General features: G+C 33.4%; 1 protein-coding gene across 1 annotated transcript in view; it reads left to right on the top strand.

Moving 5' to 3' along the window:
* The window catches only part of LRP1B (LDL receptor related protein 1B), a 1,720,016-nt gene that overhangs the window by 1,439,007 nt on the left and 257,388 nt on the right, over positions 1 to 23,621 (top strand). Inside the window, exons 48-53 of the mRNA XM_053919407.2 lie at positions 4,923 to 5,051; positions 7,640 to 7,759; positions 15,128 to 15,241; positions 15,474 to 15,623; positions 18,075 to 18,197; positions 20,129 to 20,248. Of these exons, the coding sequence (XP_053775382.1) occupies positions 4,923 to 5,051; positions 7,640 to 7,759; positions 15,128 to 15,241; positions 15,474 to 15,623; positions 18,075 to 18,197; positions 20,129 to 20,248 (756 nt within the window). The remainder of the gene's footprint in view (positions 1 to 4,922; positions 5,052 to 7,639; positions 7,760 to 15,127; positions 15,242 to 15,473; positions 15,624 to 18,074; positions 18,198 to 20,128; positions 20,249 to 23,621) is intronic.

The raw sequence follows: 23,621 nt of genomic DNA, 5'->3' as shown, positions 1-23,621 counted from the left end.
AAACTGTACAGTGATGGTAAATCCCTCAGAGCTGACAAACCCTTATAAAAGCATCCTGTATCCATCTGGCATTCATATGGAAATCTTGTGGTCGAGCAGAGAGACTGGGAAGTAATTCTCATCTACTTCTTGTCAGATTCATCTGTAGGGAAAGATGATGTTTCTGGCATATCTATGTCATCATCTGAATTAGTTCACCCAGAGCAGTCCATGAATGTTAATGTTAGTGCTAAAATGAGGAGAGGCCATTTATTAACCTCTCCCTGAGGGCAAAGAAGGGAACATCATGTGTTGTCATAACATTTAATAAAAAGATTATATAATTCCATTTTACACCACATTGTTAACCTTGTCAACACCCATAACAGAAAGAAGAATAGTAAATAGAATTAGATAAAGTAAGTATCTGATAAAAGAATTAGAAGACAACTGAATCACACTTTTGTTTCCAGAGAGATGGATAAAATAGTTAATACTGTTTCATCAAATTAACATACCTAAGCACAAATTGTGCCCATACGGTGTTTGTCTTGGCATAATAAAACATATTTATTGTGAATATTTTTTTTCTTTTCCCCTCTAAAGCATAATTCCTATAAAAGTAAAAAAATGGAATTTTTCCATAATAGCAATTAGTTTTCATTGGAAATGAAATATTAAATAGGACATATTGAAAATAGACTAAATAAAATGGGGATGTAAATAGACTCTCAGTAAGTAACTGAATTTTGTTCAGTTCATGACCTAAGGTAATGTTGACACCCTTCTTAATACTTATTCCTTTGAAGTTGATAATATTTTTTATTTCTTTGTTAATTTCTCTAAATTGGCATTTTACTTTATCTACTGGCCAGTGAAGTTAAGACTGCACCTAGAAAAAAAAAAACAGAAAGAAACTATCTTTGGAGGGTGTTGCTATTATTTAAGGAGTTCATTGTGTCATAGATAGGCAGGTAGAGGATAGATAGATACCGTATTTTTCGGACTTTAAGACGCACTTCCTCCCCCAAATTTGGGAGGAAAATGGGGATGCATCTTATAGTCTGAATGTAGTTTACCTGGCTCACTGGAGAGGGGGATGGGCAGGGGCAGCAGTAGAGTGGGTTTTTTTTTTTTTCCTATTTTCTTCCTCTAAAACCTAGGTACCTCTTATGGTTCGGTGAGTCTTATAGTCTAAAAAATATGGTAGATAGATAATAGATAGATATTCTGTTTAAATTAGTTAAATTCTAAGAATAATAAACAAATAAAACCCTGGAAACTTTAGAGTATTAGTGGCTGTTTAACTTAATATTCTTGAAATAAAGCTGAAAAAGAAATTGACATAAAATTACAAAATTAAACTATGTTTCTTTTATTAGTAGAGATAAATAATTTCTATTTAGTTCCAACATAATCCATATTACTAAATTTTACCATTCAATTATTAAACAAGCAATGAAATGAGCACAAGATAGCAAGCAACACAAAATACAATGAAAAATATCGGATTCCAAAAGTTGACTAGTAAACCTACTTTTAAGGAAAAAAATAAGTCTATTTTTCCTAAGAACAATCTTTCTAAAACAGGGACCACATACTAGCATTCCAATGATGAATCTAGCTGTAGAGACTTTTCTTGTATTTTGTGGCTGTGGCCAGGGCTCACAAATTGGGCAAACCACACGAAAGCTCAGACATTTAATTTCTAATAAAAAATCTTGAGATTAAGAGGTGGGACAATATGGCAGTGGCCAGTTGGAACCCATAAACATCTGGTGCGCAGGCTTTGTGAGTTACCATTGTTCAGCTCATCCCACAGAATTCTGTGCATTTCAAGAACAGGTGCTAGTAATGTGTGGTAGGAAGAAAACATTGCTACTTGGTACCACTATGGATAAAGCAGGTGCTGATGACAATATTTTTAGCAATTTAAATACTTCTGAATGATAGAAGCTGCTACAGAGATTTCTTCTGAAGTTAGTTGGGGAGGATGACCAGTTGGAGGTGAGATTTAAGCCGGATAAATCAAGTCAAGCAAGTATTCAAAAATGAGACATCTATGTACTGAACAGTTCTATGTACTGAAGAATATATAATAGGGTCCAATAAGAAAACACAAAAACATTTCCAGTATGTACAGAGAACATTTAACTGGCTTTTTAAAGATTTTATTTTTAATATTATAGGCCAATATTTTTGATGAACATATATGCTAAAATTACCAACAAAATATTAGCAAACTGAATACAGCAATGCATCAAAAAGATCATACACCATGATGAAATGAGATTTACCAATGTTCTGGGAATGCAAGGTTGATACAACATTTATAAATCAATAAATCTGATTCACCACGTACACAAAACAAAGGATAAAAAGCTCATGATCATGTCAATAGATGCTGAAAAATCTTTTGATAAAATCCAGCACCATTTATGATCAAAACTCTCAGCAAAGTGAGAATAAAGGGAACATACCTAAACATAGTAAAAACCATATATGACAAAGCCACTGACAGCATCATATTCAACAGGTAAAAACTACAGTTGTTCCCCTTAAGATCGGGAACAAGACAGGGAGGTCCTCTTTCACTTCTCTTATTCAACACAGTACTGGATGTCCTGGACACAGCAATCAGACAAGTAAAAGAAATAAAAGGCATCCAAATTGGAAAGGAGAAAGTAAAATTGTCTTTATTTGCTATACATAGAGAAACCCAAAGATTCCAACAAGAAACTCCTAGAACTGATAAAGGAATTCAGCAAAGTAGCTGGATATAAAATTAATATCTGGAAATAAGTTGCATTTTTATATGCCAATAACAAACTAACAGAAAGGGAAATTGAGAAAACAATCCCATCCACAATTGCTTCAAAAAAAGTATTAAATACCCAGGAATAAACTTAACAAGGATGTAAAAGACCTATACACAGAAAAGTATGACATTGAAGAAAGAAGCTGAAGAAGATACAAATAAGTGGAAGCATACACTGTGTTCATGGATAGGAAGAATTAGCATCATTAAAATGTCCACGATACCCAGAGCAATCAATAAATTGAATGGGACTGTTATCATGATTCCAATGAAGTATTTCACAGAACTAGAACAAATATTTCAAACATTTATACCCACAAAAGGCCCCACATAGTAACAGTGATCCTGAGAAGGAAGAAAAAAGTTGAAGGAATCATGTTACCTCATATCAAACTACACCATAATGTCATAGTAATCAAAACAGACTGGTACTGGCATAAAAACTGACGCATAGATCAATGGAACAGAAGTGAGAGCCCAAAAATAAACCCACACCTTTATAGTCAATTAATATTTTCAGAAGAAGCAGGCACATACAATAGGCTAAAGATAATTTATTTGATAAATGGTGTTGGGAAAATTGGACAGATACATGCAGAAAAATGAAACTAGACCTCCTTCTTAAACCACACACAAGAATAAATTCAAAATGGATCAAAGACTTAAATGTTAGGCCAGAAACCTTAAAAATCCTGGAAGAAAACATAAGCAGTAAAGCCTTGGACATTGCTCATAGCAGTATTTTATCTGATATGTGTCCCCAGGCAAGGGAAACAAAAGAAAACATAAATAAGTGGGACTACATCAAACTAAAAAGGTTTTGCATAGCAGAAGAAATAAACAAAATAAAAATAAAACCAATAGAACGGAAGAACATATGTGCCAATACATCTGATAAGGGGTTAATATCCAAAATTTATTAAGTACACTCAAAACCCAACACCCTCCAAAATAACCCAATTAAAAATTGGGCAAAGGACCTGAATAGACACTTCTCCAAAGAGGACATACCGATGGCTAATAGACATATAAAAAGATGCTCAATGTCACTAATCATTGGAGAAATCCAAATTAAAACCACTATGAGATATCTCCTCACACCTGTCAGAACATCTATTATCGATAAATCAACAAACAACAAGTGCTCATGAGGATGTGGAGAAAGGGGAGCCCTTTCATACTGGAAACACATACTGGTGTAGCCACTGTGGAAAGCAGTATGGAGACACCTCAAAAAATTAAAAATGTATCTGGTTTTTGACCCAGCAATCCCACTTCTGGGAATATCTCCAAAGGAACCCAAAACACTAATTCAAAAGAACATAAGTATCCCTATGTTCATTGCAACATTATTTACAATAAGGAAGATATGGAAGCAGCCCAAGTGTCCAGCAATAGATGAGTGGATAAAACAACTATGGGACAATTATACAATAGAATTATACTGTAAAAATGAAACATTTACCCTTTGAAACAGTAGGGATGAACCTGGAGAACATTATGCTAAGTGAAATAAGCCAGTCAGTGAAAGTCAAATACCATATGATTTCCCTTATCTGTGGAATCTAATAGACAAACTGAAGTAACAAGGGAAACAGAGACAGACTCATAGATGGAGAGATATGACAGCTAGTGGGTGGAGGAGGTCAGCAGGTAGAGGGATGTAGCAAAAAGGAAAAAAAGACTCATGGACATGGACAACATGTGATGATTGCCAGGGAGGAGCATAAGGAGACTAAATGGTAGTGGAAAAAATACAATAAAGATTAAATTTAGTAAAGACTGCTAACCAAGGTACACAAATATAGTCACCCATAATTAAGCCCTTCCTTCTCTCCGTACACTTAGTCATCAAGTAATGTTAACAAAAATGCACAGACAGGCATTAAAGAAAACTGAAGTCAGGTAACTTCCAAAGTTTTACAGAGTGGGAAAAACAAACAACCAAAAATATGTGCCTTTTAATTATCTTTATAACAAAATGTTGTGAACTATTGCCCTTTATTTTTTTATATTAAGATCAATTTTAGTCTATTTTTATAATTAAGATTAAGGAAAACAATTGTTATGGTATCAAAAAAACTTTTGTTATTACATAAAAAATCCTTGATGTTTTTCTTTTCAGCTAAAAATTCCTTGTGCAACCTTTATTCAGAATTTGAATGTGGAAATGGAGACTGCATTGACTACCAGCTCACGTGTGATGGTGTTCCTCACTGTAAGGATAAATCCGATGAAAAACTTCTCTACTGTGGTAAGGATCCCACATGTAATTTGCTCTTTTAGACAGAAGTTAAGAATTTTTAATAGGTTTTTTTTGAGACACCTTATTTCCTATTCCATGAATAACACCCATGTTATTCAATGACAAATTTCCTCATGGTTTAACACCCATGAAGAGAAAATTTAAATACTGGATTCTGTTTTTTTAACCGTCTTGTTACTCATCTTTAGCAGTAGATTCTAGGTTCACATTCCTAAAAGTGTAAGTCAGAAGTAGCAGTTATTGGTGAATACTGCAGTTTAAGTTTGGAGCAAAGGCACATCAGTAAAGGTCAGTCAATAGTATGTTGTTGAGCTGGTATTGAAGTCTTATCCATTTTATGTTTGCCTCCATGATGGGCCCAGGGCTAATGTTCTTAGGTCCATGACTTTAGCCATGGTCCTCATTAAGCATGGAATTCCACCAGCTGTGCCTCTGTAGGTGACACCTATTAATAGTCAGCTTTTTCTGTCCTGGCTGTTGTGGCTCAGTGGATTGAGTGCTGGCCTGCAAACCAAAAAGTCACTGGTTCAATTCCTGGTCACAGCACATGCCTGGGTTGTGGGCCAGGTCCCCAACTGGGGGGTTGTGAGAGGCAACCAATCAATGTATCTCTCACACATCTCACACATCCATGTTTCTTTCTCTCTTTTTCTCCCTCCCTTCTTCTCTCTCTAAAAGTAAATAAAATCTTAAAAAAAAATTGTCAGTCTTTCCCTCTCCCTTGGGAGTAGAGATGGGCTTTTTGATTCTAACAAACAATGGATATTTGCCTTCAACGCAGCAATATTTTTCCTGATATCTGTGTCTATGTAACAATCATAAATACTTATTGTAGAATTGACTCAGATTGTTTCTAAGTCAATTTGATTTATTTTTGTGCTACGATATAATAATATTATTATTGTATGTGCTGTAAAATTTAGGAATCTGTATCTGGAATTGCTATTGTTTGTTTCTATGTTTCTGCTTTGTTCTATTATCTGGGTGGTAATTATACCTAAACATTCATTGAAATGCTTAAAAAAGAGGAAGATGGAGTTTGCTAAATTTACACAGTTCTCTCAAACTTTTACATTGCATAATAACACACCCTCAGTTAAAATGGTAGTCAAATGTAGTTTGTCCATTATTAATCTGTAATTAATATATTAGGGAATTTGCCTCAACTGACATATTTGCTTGAATAAACAGCTATATCCTATACACTATGAATATATTGAAACTTATAGCCCTGGCTGGTGTTGCTCAGTGGACTGAGAACAAGCCTGTGAAGAGTCCCAGGTTCAATTCCCAGTCAGGGCACATGCCTGGGTTGTGGGCCAGGTCCCCAGTAGGGGGCGTGCAATAGGCAACCATACATTGATGTTTCTCTCCCTCTCTTTTTCCCTCCCTTCCCCACTCTCTAAAAATAAATAAATAAAATCTTAAAAATATGAATAAAATATTAAAGCATATAAAATATAATAATCAGCTTACAGCTTTGCATTTATTATTAAGTAGTTTGGGAATGGATTTTTGTATTATTTTTATCTTCTTAGAAACCAGATTCTATTCATGTGAGCAGAAACTGGCAAACATTTTTTCAAAGGGCCAGTGAATAAGTATTTTAGTTTTTGTGAGGCATATATGCTGTCCCATACCCTCTATTTAAAAAAAAAAATCATTCATTTAAAAATGTAAAACTTATTCTTAGCTCCAGAGTCATAAGAAAAGAGGCTCATGGACTTCATTTGGCCTGCGGGCTATATAGTTTTACAACACCCGTTATAGATTTAAAGTTTTGGAATCATACCTGAGGTTAAGTCTATGATCCCAGACCTCCTAGTGTATGACCCGTGTGAGCATGTGTGCTTCTCTATATTTTAGTTTCCCACTTCAAAACAAACTGAGCTCTAATGGTGGTTGAGAACATTAAATAAACAAATGTACATTTACATATGCTCAATATAGAGCCTGACAGAAAATCAGTGTGCAGTAAATGGCAGCTATTTTTATCGTAAGTGGCACCTTCTTTCTCAAGTCAGAAAATGTCAGACTATCATTGTTAAATAAAATTCAGAAGGCGTTCTTTTTCTGCTTGGGAAATTGTAGTAGATAGTTTTCGATGACAGTTAAGAGAACTTTATGGAACTTGAGGTGACTTGGACTCAGTGAGTCAAGAATATATGTTTTGCTACTTTTTGTTTCCTGTTATAAAATTCTTGTGAGATGCAAAGGATATAGGAGGTAAGAGTAAAGTGTCTTTATTACATTAGGGGTAGAGATTTTTTCCTTCAGAATATGTGTTATTTGTTTATTTCTCTGCTGATTGAAAGGCCAGAAACAATAATGAAGGTATAATTTGAAGAAGTCTTCAAGTATGAGTCACTGAAGTTAAAATACTTCTTCAACGATGCTCTTTATGAATTAACTACTTGACAATGCTTAAAGATTCTAATCTAGATCTTTGAAACTGCTCAGCACTTGTTGTATAGATCCACAATCCAGTCATTATGAATGAAATCTCACTGATGACTTTCTTTCTGAAAAGTTTTTGATAAGACGTTCAATTATGTGTTTGGATTTTTATTGATAAGAAAACCGAAGTTGTCGAAGAGGTTTCAAGCCCTGCTACAATCATCGCTGCATCCCTCACAGCAAGTTATGTGATGGGGAAAATGACTGTGGAGACAACTCTGATGAATTAGAATGTAAAGGTAAATGTATGTTGCATCAGCCTATGAATATTACTACATTAATAGTTTCTTTTCCCCCATAAATTACTTCATTGTTGTTCGATTACAGTAGTCTGCATTTTCTCCCCACCACTCCCCCTACACCAGCCAAACCCACCTCCCTCCCTTGCTTCCCTTGCTTTTCTTGAACTTTAGAGAATTGTGTTACACATACTAATATTTATGGAGCATGCTTGTGCAGGGTAGTTATTAGAGTTCATTGAAAATTATGACTACGAGTATATTATCTGTTTCTGGTTTCTGTTATTCTGCCCATTTTTAAACTCTTGTCGTTTCTCACCTCTTCAGTTTATCCCCGGGTTTATTGGACATTTCTACTGGAATGTCCAATACATTTATTTTTTTGAAAATAAAAACCTGTATCTCAGTTTTTCAGACTCCAAGAGAAGACAACTGATTGACTACATCAGTATTTAGCAAACTTAGAATAGAACTTGGCATATAGCAAGTGCTATGTAAACACTTGCCTTTTTTTTAAAATCACTGGCCTAATAAAGAAACACTAAGTTTCAATGCTTGCAGAATCAATGACAAATTTTTCAGTCTAAGATATAAGGTCTCGTAAAGTCTAGACCCAATAGATATTTCCAAACTAATTCCCCTTAAAAAACCTTTCCATTCATCAAATACAGGTTATTGGATGAAATTTATTGACTGAGACATAAAATTAATAGGTCATGATCCTGTTCTGAAGGAATTCAAACTCTAAGTGAAAGATAGTCATTTAAACAGATAAAGATATATATAAGGTGCTATGATTGTAACTTTTTTTGGGGGGGAGGGGTTCTTGGAACTATCTTGAATGATTTTATAGTCCAGATTAAATTTAAACTGTCAAACTATAAATGCAATGGAATGATCAAAACAGAAGAGAATTCTTAGTAGAGGGATTAATATTGAAAAATGCAAGTAATTTGATAGGGTTAAATGCAGGCTGCATATTAGAGTGAGGTAACAAAAAATGAGGCAAGTTAGAAGACAGCAGGATGTGAATCTGGTTTTGGTGCCAAGTTAAACCACTTTAAAGCAATTAAGCCTGATTTTTTAGTTACCAGAAAGTCAATGAATGTTTAAAACAGGCCCAATAGATTTAAATTCACATTTAAAGAAAAAATAAAGAAAACAGTCATATGATTGCATGAATGAAAACTATAATACTGATATAAGAAAGACGAAACAGGAGGCTATCGTAGCAGCCCAAGCTAAGGATAACAGCATTTTAAAAGGTAGCATAACAGGTCTTGGATAATAAACAAAGAGAAAGCATAGGAAAATATAAAAGGAACTTGCAGAGTTTTTTGCCTGTTTTAAAAATTTTATATGCTTTTGTTACTTTTCAAAATTCATTTTTGTGGGTCTTTTGTGTGAGACAGGAATGAGATGATAAGGGTAGTTTGCCTCTGGTAGGGAGTAAAGGGTGTCGGGGGGGAAAGGTTTTCAGGAACATGTATAAAGGACACATGGACAAAATCAAAGTAGGGTAGGATCAAGGGTGGGAAGTGGGGATGGCTGGGGTGGGAGGAGTGGTGGGGGAAAAATGGAGACAACTGAACTTGAACAACAATAAAAAAAAAGTAAGGGTGGTTTGTGTTCTGACCGTGGAGCACCTGTGAACATTCTGATGGAACTGAAGCTCAGGTAGTAGATTTAGACCAGATATATTGATGTTGGGCTCATTAAAGAGAGAAAGCTCAGAGAATATATGGAGTAATCGTTGTTTTAAGGAAGTACAACAGAATTGCCTGTTGAATTTAAAAATTAAAGACAGTAATATAAAAAGGAGAAGTAGGCCTCAGGACTTATAGAAGATGTTTTAAAGAATTTATTTATTTATTTATTTAAGAAAGCAGGATCATTTAGCATTGTACAGTGGCACAAAGAGATCAAGAGGGCAGGCATAGACTGGAGTGCACATTGTAACAGCAAAGTGGAGGAAATCTCTTGCTTACCTCCAGGAGAGCAAATTCAATGGGAAGGTAAGGAAAAGCCAGATTACATTAGGTCATAGCAGAAACTGTATGGTGAAGGTGTAAAGACAGTGAACACGGACTCTCTTTTGGAAAAGATTGGTGGTAAAGGAAAAGTATGATGTATATATGTAATAAGAAGGCTATGCAAAGTTGAAAAAGTGGACAGACTATACACAAATTATTTTGTAACCAGAAAGTGTTGGAAAATTACTCTGTCATCTGTATGAACTTGGCCAAACATTTGAGTAGTTTACCATCTAAGGTGGACACCATACTTTAGGAAGAGCAAAGTACATTGGCATCAGTCAACTATTATTCCATTGTATTACCTATAAAAGTTTAAACATGATAAATTGTTAAAAATACTGGGAGTAAGTGCAGGGAAATGGATAAGCATTTGGGAAAAAAGGAGGAAGAGAAAGTAGGAGATGAAAAATTGCACTTCTGTTATTAGCTATTTATAAGCAGGAGAGGAGAATATAATAGACATTAAGCTAGGATAAAGGTAAAAAGTATTGATCTAGAATGTGAAGTAACTGAATAATAAATACAATAAGTATATTTTAAAACAAAATTCATAAAAGGAACTATGGGAATTTAATAAGTTACTATTGGTTTTCTTGGAAAAATGATTTTTGCTTTAAGAAGTGGTAAATAAATTAGTGTTTTGGGGTTTAGAAATATAGTCCCTAGTACATGGTAGGTGTTTATTAAATTTTTATGTGGTTTTTTGCATCAGTAAATTTTCTGGAATATATAGACAGCTTTTTTTTTCTTCCTAGTGACATCAATAAGAGGTGTTGAATAACAATACAAATAACTTGAAATGTTATTTTCCCTTTTTTAGTCTAAACTCTGATTTCTGTGTTATAAATATCTCCATGATATACTTGGTCACAGAACAACTGTATTACTATGTTTCCATCAAAACTTTATGATAAAAATAGGGAAAATTATAATATCTTAAAAGACAACCACTACAAATCTTATTCCTTGACCTTTTTCCTGTGTGATATAGGACACTTGAAACTAAAAATGCTCCTGCAAACTCAAATGCTATTATTTACTAGAAATTAATGGATTTAAGCAAATGCACTAGCACCTTTAAGATAAATAAATGGGTAGTTTTTTTAGATGAAAAATAACTTATCATAGTTGCATCTTTTAAATTTGATTTTTCTCTCATGTTAAGTTTGTTCACACAGTGTCCCTGTCGGGCACATTTCATATCATAGGGGACAGGCTTCCCTCGGTCCATTTTCCATAAGCCAGGTTACCTTATAAAGCAGAGATTCAGATGTGCATCCATCAGACACACACATACTTATAGCACCTAAAAGATTATGAAGAAAAAGGAGTATGTAAGGGCCCAGAGACTGGACAAGTAATTCTCTTTCTAAGCCTTGTTACTTGTCTATTTCTACAGTTGGGGAAACGTGGGGATGCAGTGTTTTGTTGTACACATATGCACACTCATATACAAACCATGTATTATGTTTAATGTAAATAGAGTAAAATATAAAAAAATCAATTAGTACAATAAAAATATCAATATATCCAGAGAAATTTTGATAGGCTATGGAGAGAGGCTATAATGGATTCATTTGTAAATCATTTGAACTACTATTAAATTTGTTTAGTTTATATGTTAATAGAATTTAATATTACTATTTTTTTCAATAAAGCAGCTAATTTATTTACAGAATGGAATGGATGTTATACGGGATTGTCTTTCATTTCTTTTTCTTTGAATGAAAAGCAAAACCCCAAATCCTCATGACTTTTCTAATTACTGCCCCTTCACAATTGCTTTTCATGACTGAGAGCTTTAGATAGTGAGTGATCTGGGGGATCCGAGGAGATATTCAGAAAGTGTGTCATTTTATGTCCCTTTTCTGGTTGTGTGAGAAGTCGAGTGAGTACTTTTTGGGAGAGGACAAGATATTCCTCCTTTCCTCCCTGTTTTGATAAATATAACTACTGCCCTTGGGAAGTACATGGACACCTCTATGGGAACTGGAGAGCAAAGTACTTCTGAGGAAACCAAAAGGAGAGGAAACTGGTGTTTGTTTTTAAATAAGTTCATTAAAAAAAAAAAAAAACCTTTGAAGATTTCACAAACAAGAAGTTAATGGAAAAGATAAGCATTCCTAGAAAACAAATCATCATTTCTCTGGGTGTGCATACACTTAGAGCCAAATAATAAATGAACTAAAATATGTGATTTGAAATTAAACAGACGAGATATAACAGTAAATGTAATGCCTCCCCTTGTCAGTTTACATTCACATAGGCTGGGTAGTGGTTCTGGAAGGGAAAACATTGACTTAGGTTATTTGTAAGAAGTGTCCTAAGAACCACAGTAAGACTAATCAATTTTATGGCTTTCCAATCTCATTAAATGTTTTAACTAACATGAATTAAAAAAGGTGGATGAAATAGGAAATTAAGAAAGTACAGGGGGGGAAGCATGGTTTTACTGTATCTCTTGCTAGTACTATTGACCCACAGTCCCACTCAGATGGTCTTTGTAATATCTCATTGCTACTTTGGTGTGGCCCCAATGTTTTCACTCACATTTTGTGGGCTTACTTATTCTTTTGGACTACCTGGAGGGAAAAATCTAGTACTTCTCATTTTGCTTATCTTTATTTGGACTACTTTATATATTATATTTTTCTTTCTCTTTTCTCAGGACTTTTAGCCTGAGGAAAAATTTTCAGAAAGCTTTCATATTCACTTGATAAATTAGAGATTCCAGCTCCTTTCTCCCTCAAAATTCACCCTAATGGAAAAACAAATGTCAATGCCTGACTAACCCAAAATCACCTACGAAGGAAATGTAGTTGAGGGAACAGAGAGGAAGGGGTTTTGGAAGAGGCATTTGCTTATTTATTTCATAAAGTTCCTGCAATTCCCAAGGATGTTTTCCATCACAGGACTTGTCTTCCTTGCCTTCAAATGCTGGCAATGTTAACCCCCACAATTATTTTGCCCCTGCTACTTATGAATTTTTTCAATCACTTAATATGCCTAATTTCATTGCTATTTATCACCCTATTTAACCCTCTCATGGTTCCCAAAGACTACCAAGTTGTGGACTATGCAGACACAGCATAAGAGGTAAAGGGGATTTTTGTTCCTATTCGCACATCTCAAACACTCCTAGACCTTGTGACCAGAATGCATAGCTTATTTTTGATTGGGAAAAGGAGAGAAAAATTCCTCCTACAAATATTCTGCGCTCTACTCAGTTCTCCTGATCCCTACCTTATTTAGCATCCTATGCCTGTCTTTTAAATACTATTTCCTAACCAATCTTCTCAACTTCAAATTTATAGTTTTTCATCTCTTCAGAGTATCTATCCTTATTTCTTTTGTCTTCCTAAAATTCCTTCCAAGATTGTGTTCTACTTGCTGTAAATTTTCTTCATCTTAAAATTAATTCTTTGCTTTTACTTCCATCTGAGAAGCCCCAACACTATTTTTGAGATTCCATTACTGTGAAATCCCTGAATCTCCTGTCCTCTTAACTGTCTGAAATGTTACCTCCAGGTTCATGAGTCATAATTTGCCTCCCTACTCTGTCTGCCACCAGACCTAGTCAGATTGGTTCCCCGTCACACACAGAAGATTGTTTGTGGAAGCTTCGAGGCTGGTGGACATGACAAAATGGGTTGTGATAGTCTCCATTGGAATATTTCTGGCATCATAAACTCTTAACTACAAGTATAAGATAGAACTTCAAGTATATTATGAGATGAATCTTTGTAGACTGGTCTAGGAATATCACCACTATCTTGATTATTGTTACAGAAGAAATAATTTCTGTCTTCTAAATAAAGGGATTATAGGAATATTTTGGAACACAACCTCTTAATAAGAGACTGCTAATAGATTGCAGAGTCAGAAACAAAATGTAAATGCTTATGATTATTTTCTATATTATTTATTCCATTTACTGTTCCCATTGAAAAATATTTAATGTGAAACCTAATAGAAAGGAATATGGAGGAGATCTTACTTTTTTAGACAGAAAAGAAAAATATTTTTTTCCTCTTTGGAGCAGTATATTTATCTACTCATAATAGCATTATTTGTTTCACATGATAAGATGTTATTTTTAATAAAGAAAACAGTGAAGCAATTATAATTGCAAATTATAAATAAAGCATTTATTCTAATCATCATTTAAATACAAATAGTGATAGAATTGCAAGACAATTAAATACAATAAGACTACTACATTGTGAAATACAAATGAGATACAATCCCTTGAATAAAATTTGCATATTTAAGATAGCATTTCAACCATTTACAATTGATATAATTTCTATTTATAATTAAATAGGGTTCTAAAAATGTCAACACTAGTGAAAGTTGCTTAATCAAAGAGTGCTTCAGGTTGTACATTAACATAATCAACCAGTGGAAATTTAAATTTGAAATAAAAATCTCACCTAAGTTAATCTAACTCACATAGCATGCTATACACCTGTTCACAACATATTGCCAGAAACCATTATATGATAATGAATGTGTAAGCAAAGTAGAAAGAAATGTATGAATAAGAATAAAGTATTCTGTACAAAGTAATATAATGACAGTAACATATTGAAACTGATTTTTATCTAAGCCTAGCAAGGACTTGAAAAGCCGTACTTTCCAAAAATAGAGACAAGTAATACCACACTTATGTTTCTTGGCATGAAGCATCCATATTTCCTATGCTAACTGGTAATGAGATGACCATGTAAAGGAGTATAATGTAGCATGGATGACTTTCTAGCAATACTGAGTACTATTTGAGTTCTAAAGCAAATGCTCAGTGGCTTCTTCTTCTCAGACTGTGTCTGTCTGTCTGTCTGTCTGTCTGTCTCTCTTTGTCATAGCAGGGAATGTTACACACCTTCTTAGCACCCAGATTGGAATGTTCCTATATGCTCTCAATCAGACATTTACTTAGCATCATAACTTTCTACTTTTGAAATTGGAAGAAGAGAGAATGTGGAACAACATTTAATCTTTTTATAGGTTGTCCTAGTCCTGAACTAGTATTATCATGGCCAACAGCATGATTCTTATTTTCGTGGAGTTTACAATTTAGTGAGAGAGCCGATACATAAACAGGCAGTTGCAATATAGTATTAGAAGTACCACAACAGAAGGAAGAATTGTGTGACAGGGAAGACCTATGAGGCATCTAACCCAAGGTTCGGGGTGGGGCTAAGACTCATTTGACTTCCCAAAGTTAAAAAAGCAAAATCAAAGAAAATTGAATTTAATTAAAACAAGCAAAATGTTAAAGCCAGGAATCATCTTCTGTTTCCTCTATCGATTTATTTACCTGTTTTTCTAGTTTCTACCTGTGCTGCTGTTGAGTTCCGCTGTGCAGATGGGACGTGCATTCCAAGATCAGCACAATGCAACCAGAACATAGACTGTGCAGATGCTTCAGATGAGAAGAACTGCAGTAAGAGTCCACTCCTCTTCTTTGTTCATGCCTGGGCACTGTGGCATTGCCTGAAAAATCCTACTTTTCACCTGAACCTCCTCCTGAACGGATATGTAATTAACCCCTGTTGTGCAGAATGATTGTATATTTACTTATTCAAATGAAGCTAACTTCTCTTGTCTCCAACATAGAAAACTGATAAATTTTGCTTATGGGACATTTTTTTCATTTTTCCTTTCACTCCTTATAGATAATACAGACTGTGCACACTTCTATAAACTTGGAGTGAAAACCACAGGGTTCATAAGATGCAATTCTACCTCACTGTGTGTTCTGCCAACCTGGATATGTGATGGGGCCAACGACTGTGGAGACTATTCAGATGAATTAAAATGCCCAGGTAATTCTAGGGGAAAAAAATAAACAAAACAGGCTTTGCCTTGAAAATTTAGAGGCTAGTTGTGTAGACTAAACATATTATTTTTTATTATTAATATCAAATGATTGAGATTAAAATTTAAGTATTCCAAACATGCCACTTGATCATTTTTAATGAATAATAAAATGATACTCAAGAGATCTGCTGTCTATTTGGGGCAATTTCCTCTTTTAGTTCACCATTAATCCTTTTACACTTGGTGATTAAATTTAAAATGTGTGATCTGTAGTTTCCATAGAAGTATTACATACTGACAAAAAAATATCTTTAGACTAAAGACAGGGATACTATATCTTTCACCACTGGCTACACTCAATGTTACTATACAGTTTACATTGTCCTATCAGAGTGTTTGGTGCAGCTTACACATTTTCTTTGCATGATGGTTCACATTATAGTTATCATTACTGGGTCAAGTTTAGGTAGGTGTTTCATCTATTAGCCATGTTTACATAAACTTTGAAAAGTGTCATCTTAGAAGAATGCTTTTCATGAAAAGGTCATAGCCCTATTTCTTTTTAACTGTTTGAAGGAAGAAATTTAAAAATATATAATAAGAAAAAAGGTGTTAAATGTCTATAACTGGAAGTAATATACTTTAGGAAGCTATTAAATGTGTGCTTATACTCCTGTTTCTCTCTCTTTATGCTACTGCTTCACTCACTTTTTCCATGTTTAGTGGACATTTAATACTTTTTGAAATATTTTAGAAATTACATTTGTGGATATTTTGTACACGATCACACACAGTTGCACACAATCTACTATAATAAACTGATATTCTTAATAGTTTATAAAATCTACCAGTGGATTTGGCAATAACAGAGTCTTTTTTCTTTTTTCTTTCTCAACATAAGTAACATTATTCTGTGGCTTTCATTTTTTTTACTTTATTTTTAATTATATGAAATATTAAAAAATATGGAAACATTATTTCAGGTTCATGGAAACTGGGTGTCTAGATTCTTAATTCAATGTTCTTTCTACAATAATTCTTTACCTCATTACAATTCATTTAAATATTAACTTAAAGGCAAAATACAATAGAACTTTTTAAACATATATCAATATATAAATCTGTATATAAATATATATGGTATTTCATTTGTATGGTCTTTACATATTTCTAGAATTAATAAATCATTTAAAAGTTAACTTTCAACATTAATAGGGAATTGTGACTATACTGGGAAAGGACAGGGATGCTCATGTAGACTTTTGTGCCAGGCGAATAGATAGACAAGAGTCTAGTGACAGTTCAGTCTGAATCCGGGGTGTCCAACCCATGGTCTGCAGTCTCCATGTGGCCCAGGGGGGTCATGAATGCAGCCCAACACAAAATCATAAATTTACTTAAAACACTATGAGATTTTTTTTTATGATTATGTGTTACAATATATTTAACATGTGGCCCAGGACAACTCTTCTTCCTGTGCGGCCCAGAGATGCCGAAAGGCTGGGCACCCCTGAAAGTTGGGCCACATCTAAGCAGTACCCGGAACAAAGTAAAAGGTAAAGCACACTCAGCACTAGTTGGTTCAATAATAAATTCCTTAGAAAATTATTTTTATAGTTAATGAGATCCACAAAGCTGACATTTAGAAAAATAAAATAGGGGTAATTTTGGATCATTATAGAGTGATTGGTGTGTATACTCTCAAGTTTACCTTCTGATTGGCTATGAGCCCGTCAGTCTAAAACATGACGTCCACTACTGAAAACATCAGCTATTTTATGTGCGTTCTTAGAGGTTATAATAACAGTACTCCATTCTAAGAAATATATATATATATATATATATATATAAATATATATATGTAACAGAATAACTTTATATAGAAATGCTTTTTATTCTCATGATATTTCTGCAAAGCATAACAATATTAGAGGTTTTACTGTAACTTTTTTCTCCTTAAGCTAGAGAATACTTATTTAAATCCTGTCAAAGCCGATAGTAGGAATACCAAGTCTACACTTTTTAAACAAAGATCTACTAATGTTTTTGTAATGTTATTTACTTTTTATGAATAGGGAATTAAGAATGTTTTCTACCAAAATGATTTGTTGACCTTAAGCTTACTCACTTTATACACATTTCAGTTATTTCGTTTTATTTTTATTACTGAAACTCCACATTATTTGGTTATAACCTGTTTTTCTATTAGTATCATCATTCTGTTTTGGATTTGATTGTTATATCTGCCTAGTTTACTCTGGTCTGTGTCAATTTTTTACTTTTTCCTTAGTTTTCATGACCTTGACATTCTTGAAGGTAACATCTCAGTTGTGTTTTAAGTTTTCTAGTTATTTATCCCTTACAATTCAAGGATTTTTACTGTTTTACAATCTACCTATAGTTTAGAAGTCTGATTAATTAAATTATTTAACATTACATTTTATATTTTGTCACAGTGCAAAACAAGCACAGATGTGAAGAAAACTACTTTGATTGTCCTAGTGGAAGATGCATTTTGAATACCTGGGTATGTGATGGTCAGAAAGATTGTGAAGATGGACTTGATGAGTTACACTGTGGTGAGGCATTCTATTTTGCTTTAGTTTTATGAACCATGTTATAATTTATATGCTGATGTTTCTTTACAAAGATATTTTGTACAAAATATTGCTAATTGATTTTAAGATCAATTTTTATTTTTATTAAATAATACTGAGAACATAAAAACTTAGACAATACCAACCAGCTGTTCTAATCTTTCCTTTTAATCTGTTCTGTTTTTCTTAGTTACCTCCATCAATGTCAATGATATACTGCTACCTTCATTTTCTAACTAATTACTTTTAGATACAAATATATTTGTCTATTGCTATGAAAATTAAGAATTGAGCTCACGCTATTCATTATAATCCTCCTATCTGTAATTGACTACTTATTATTTTCCTAAAAGTTTATATTAATTGTATGGGTAGCTTTAAATAGTATGCTTAAACCTGGATTTTTTCACTCACCACTTACCTCTTAATTTCTCTGTGTTTACATTTCATTTCAGTTGGCAAGATAAGAAAACATTTTAAAAATTTATTTTATAAAACATAGATTTTGTGATTTACAGGTCAAATAAATTTCTCATAGGGAAACAAACCATTTATTCACCATTTTAATTTAATACAAAACACAATCTGGTGAATAAACAGAGTAGAAAGAAAGGTTAAAAATGGATCTTCTATGAAATCACAAATTCCTCTTAAAGTAAATGTCACGATGAAATATAAAGGCACATTTGTTTCATTAAGATGCTATGTATCTTTATATTAGATCCATATTCTGAACAAGATTGATGGAGAACTTTAGAAATTGTTTATGTGAATTAAGACTTTCTGGAGAGGAAGCCATTATATGGTTGTATCTTCTTTAAGTTTTTAAGGCTTCAGTTATATACACATTCTTTTCAGATGCCATTGAAGCAAATGTTTTAAATAATATACAAACCTTCAAAATAATTTATAGAATCAAAATAAAAACCTATTTTTATTGTAATTTATGTTTTGAAGACTTTACTATGGAAGGGTTTCATTTTTGGATATTTCATGGTGATAAGAATGCTGAGTTGAGGAATAGGCTGAGGGTCCAGGAGAACAATCATAAACTTGACCTTGGAAATAAACGGAGTACGCTATTACAAATGCATAATTTGTTAGTAACATACCAGCCACCCTGTCAATGAATTTGGCTGGTATTACTCAGGCTTAACTTTTCTCCAGGAAGAGAAGCAAAAACATCAGAGTGATAAGTATGGATAGGTGTGAAACTGATGCATTGTCACCAAGCTAAAATCCCCTGTTATCTCATTTTGAAAAACAAAAATATATGCTGGTGAGTCCACCATGTCATGAACTCGCCTAAGATGTAAATTTTTCACCAGTTGTTCAAAAATATATATTAAACTTAGAAAGAATAACTGTATTGCACCAGAATATTTGTTTTATATCTATTCACCATATGCTTTTTTTTTTTTTTTAATGGAAGGGAAGATAAAGTGCTTCTCAGATAAGGTCAAGTTAAAGAAGTTCATCATCACCAAGCCCTTATTATATGAAATGTTAAAGGGAGTTACCTAAGAAAAAGAAGATCAAAAATAGGAACAGTAAAAATGACAGCAAACTCACAGTTATTAATGGCCACACATAAAACATATGCTTTTTTTTTAATGACAGCCTGCCATATACCTAGAAGAGAGTACCATCATAATGACTAGATCAAGGTCAAACCCTGTGAGAAGTATTTTGAAGGAAAAATGTTGCATAACCTGGCAACTCAGAGGGAAGCAGTTGCCCAATATGATAGAGCTGTCATAGAGAAGAGGAGTTTGGTTTGCTTTATTATAGGGTCGTTGGTTTTAGTAAAGTGTAAAGAAGAACGTTCTCACTCTCAGATCTGTCCGAAGATGGTCTTAAGCACTTTTTATTTTCTTTTGCACCTACAACGGATACTTTTGTTTGGTTTTTAGATTCTTCTTGTTCCTGGAACCAGTTTGCTTGCTCCGCACAAAAATGTATCTCTAAACACTGGATTTGTGACGGAGAGGATGATTGTGGAGACGGGCTGGATGAGAGTGACAGCATTTGTGGTGAGTCGTGTCCTTCATGTTCTCATTCCGCTTTTAGGTGCATGACACACATGTTCTGTCATTCTAGAGGACGCATAAAGCTTTGCTTTCTACTTTATGTTGACATGAAATTTGTATGTACATTTCTATGTAGTTGCTTTTATTATTTTTATGACAGCCTAGTTGTTATCAATGTCCAGTTTTTTTCCTGAATAGTGATACAGTGAATGTATTTGTAAATTTTAATTTTAGCCTTCAATGATTCTTGGAATAGATGTTAACTAGAATTATTTGGATCAAATAATTAAAAATGTTTTCATGTCTCTTAATATGTATTTTCAGCTTAACCTCCAAAAGTATTATACTGATTTATACCGAAGGAGCCACACATGCTGTTTATGTGTGTGTGCATTATAATACTCATTGTTATTGAGTTGTTGTCAATGGGAAGTGAGGAAGGCAGCTATTGTAGGCTATTTTAAAATGTACTTTACAAGTTAGCCTTATATAATTAGCAGTATAATGTTCAACATATACATTAAACTTGTATATGTCCACTGCACATCCAACATAATTGCTTTTAAATAATCACACAAATAAATAATTTATGTGGAATTAGTGGATTTCTTATTGGGTAAAAGAAGGAAGGAATATAATATATATTTATTATACTTGACCAATTATAATTTACTTATGTCTATCTGATCTGTTTATATATGTGTGTACATATGCACATACATATATATATACATATATGTTTGTATCTATAAATATATATTCTTTACTCAGTATAAAAGCTGTATTTCATAGCTTTTTCATCCTCATCTTAGAGAGAAAAGAACCTGAATCATAGAATAAGGTGTACTAATAGAGTTAAGTGTACTTAAGACCTTTTTTCAATATCAGGAGTCTGGCCCACGCTTTATGTTACTACCATGGAGACAGGTAGATAAGATTTTGTGTTTAAACTAAACTGAAGTTCTCTGGAGAGAACATAAAATTGGAGCTGTCTTTTCAAAGCAGACACTGTATTTCTTCTATTTAAGCTAACCAAAGCCTACGTTGTATTTATACAGCTGAAACAATTTAGTTACATGACAGATAAAGGTAAATATAAAAAGATCACTATCACAAAGCTCTGAAGAAAAAACTAAACAGCAATCAATTAAATGACTGGCCAGTGTCTTTTAACTACTTTGTTTCCATTTTTTATTAAACCTTCATTTTATTTTATTTTATTTTATTTTATTTTATTTTATTTTATTTTATTCCTTTATTTTAACGAAAAGATTAGCTCTTTACAGTGGTTTGAACATGCTTTCAGTGTTTAAAATAATATTGCTGTGGACTCTTGTTTAACCCTACATTAAGTGGCTCCATTGATATCACTATCCTTTCTGAGTGGACAGTATAACAAAACGGATAAAGACCTTAAAGTCACACAGAATTGAACTCTCCCACACCTGCATCTTCCAGCTCTGTGATCATGGTAATAAGTCCACTTTATTTCTTGTCTCTCAAATTCCTTACGATGGAAGATACAAAAAGATCTACCTTTTCTTTTTATAACTGTCGTAGTTATCTAAATGACCATGTTCACTGTATAAATGAATTGATCCCATTCTCTTTCGTTCTATTTCTTCTGCTTCCTCCTTTATTTTTCAGAATTGTGATCATGTCTATCATTATTTTCACTGACAATATATTGTCACATCTATTGTTATTGCCATGCCTGTATCTATCAGTGTTCTGAGAGTTTAAAAAGAAATGATTAAAATTGTAAAGGACATGTTTACCTATTGTCAAAAAAAAAATTAATTTATTTATAGGCTAATTTTTTATACTAATTACCAAACTGGTGCCATATAAAAATTACTGCTTTAGACGAAACATCAGTCAATGAACGCAACCTAATATTTTAGGATTAGAAAGGAACTTTATAAATAGTTTATCTCAGCAGTTCTCAACCTTTAGCATACAAAATATCCTCCTCAGAATTGTGTTAAAAATGTAAATTCTTAACCCCTGCCTCCAGATATTCTAATGTGAACTGTAAACACAATCTTTCTTAATAAGCTCATAGTGGTTTTGACTTGAGATCTGAGGATTTATTTTTAAATCGAAGTGTAGTGCACCTCCACTATTTAATCCTAAAAAACAGAGGTTAATAAATCGGCCGGAGTTCACTCGGTGAATTAGCAATGACAAAGTCAGGACCTGGATTCAGGCTTCTGAACTACTAAATAAGGCAGTAACTCTTAGCAGCAAGCATTGTCTCTGAGTAGGCGCACAGGATGGGTCTGATGGAATTCCTTTGGCTTGTCTTCCTTCTCCCTTGGGATTCGTATCCCTGAGGAAGTCTATATGTCTTCATATGGCAGTGGTAATTATGAAATGGAGTCATAATTTTTTTCTTTGTTCCATTTCTTTCCAGTTGACTATGATATCTTGGCCTGCTCATAACACAAAATCTGTTGAATACCATCAAGGGAGCCAGAAAATTAGCTGCAAAGAGCCTTAAGCCATTTTGTACATTGGGGAATCTTAGCAATTACGTAGTCATAGCCTACATTTTACAGATAGTGAAATTCAGACCCTAGTCTTCGCCAAGGTCATACAGAATGAAATTTCTCAACAGTCAAAACAATGCTTTATCTATTATGCCTACCCTGAGAATAAATTAGGGTGATAATAAAAATATAGACAAAATTTTTTTACATGTATCAAATCTCCTTAGTACAAAAAATGCATTTTTAATCTCAAACTTAATAAAAGCACTACAGAAATTAGAGCATTAATTGAGAGGATAATAGTGAAGGTGACACTGTGTTCCTATGGCAAGCTTGAACACATAGATAGAAAGAAGAAATAATATAAAAATCATTTTTGCAGGAAGAGAATTTTATTTTCAAAGGTACTGAAACATAATAGGTAGCAGATAAATTCATTTTTTAATGAAAGCAACATTTATTTAGTAGATTTTTATAACTTTTCCATAATAGATATATTAAACTTCATTTTGTTAGCACTTATCCTCACTCAAATGAGCAAATCTGAATTATCTAGGAGACTTCTCAGCATTCATTTGCCACCTTGTCCTCCAAACTAAAGTGCACGTCAGGGAAAGGCATGTGTATGTTGGAAAAGTTCACTGGGGGTTCCTGTTTTGTCATCACGCTACTGACCTCAGATACAAACAAGGCATTGAAAAGCACTTTCTACTCATAATGGCTCTGTGACGGAAAAGTAAGATGATGTTGATAATTCAATTATAGCATGTTGGTTATTGTTTTAAATGTTTGGAAACAATTATATTGACTCAATCTAATCGGTCATCTTCTTCCAGGAGATATTAACATTTTCTGAATAATTCTAACACTATGATTTTTAACAT

Source organism: Desmodus rotundus, chromosome 2 (assembly GCF_022682495.2).
Source record: "Desmodus rotundus isolate HL8 chromosome 2, HLdesRot8A.1, whole genome shotgun sequence".
Taxonomy (NCBI): domain Eukaryota; kingdom Metazoa; phylum Chordata; class Mammalia; order Chiroptera; family Phyllostomidae; genus Desmodus; species Desmodus rotundus.
The sequence above is the reverse complement of the archived record's forward strand: the minus strand, read 5'-3'. Positions and strand labels throughout refer to the sequence as shown.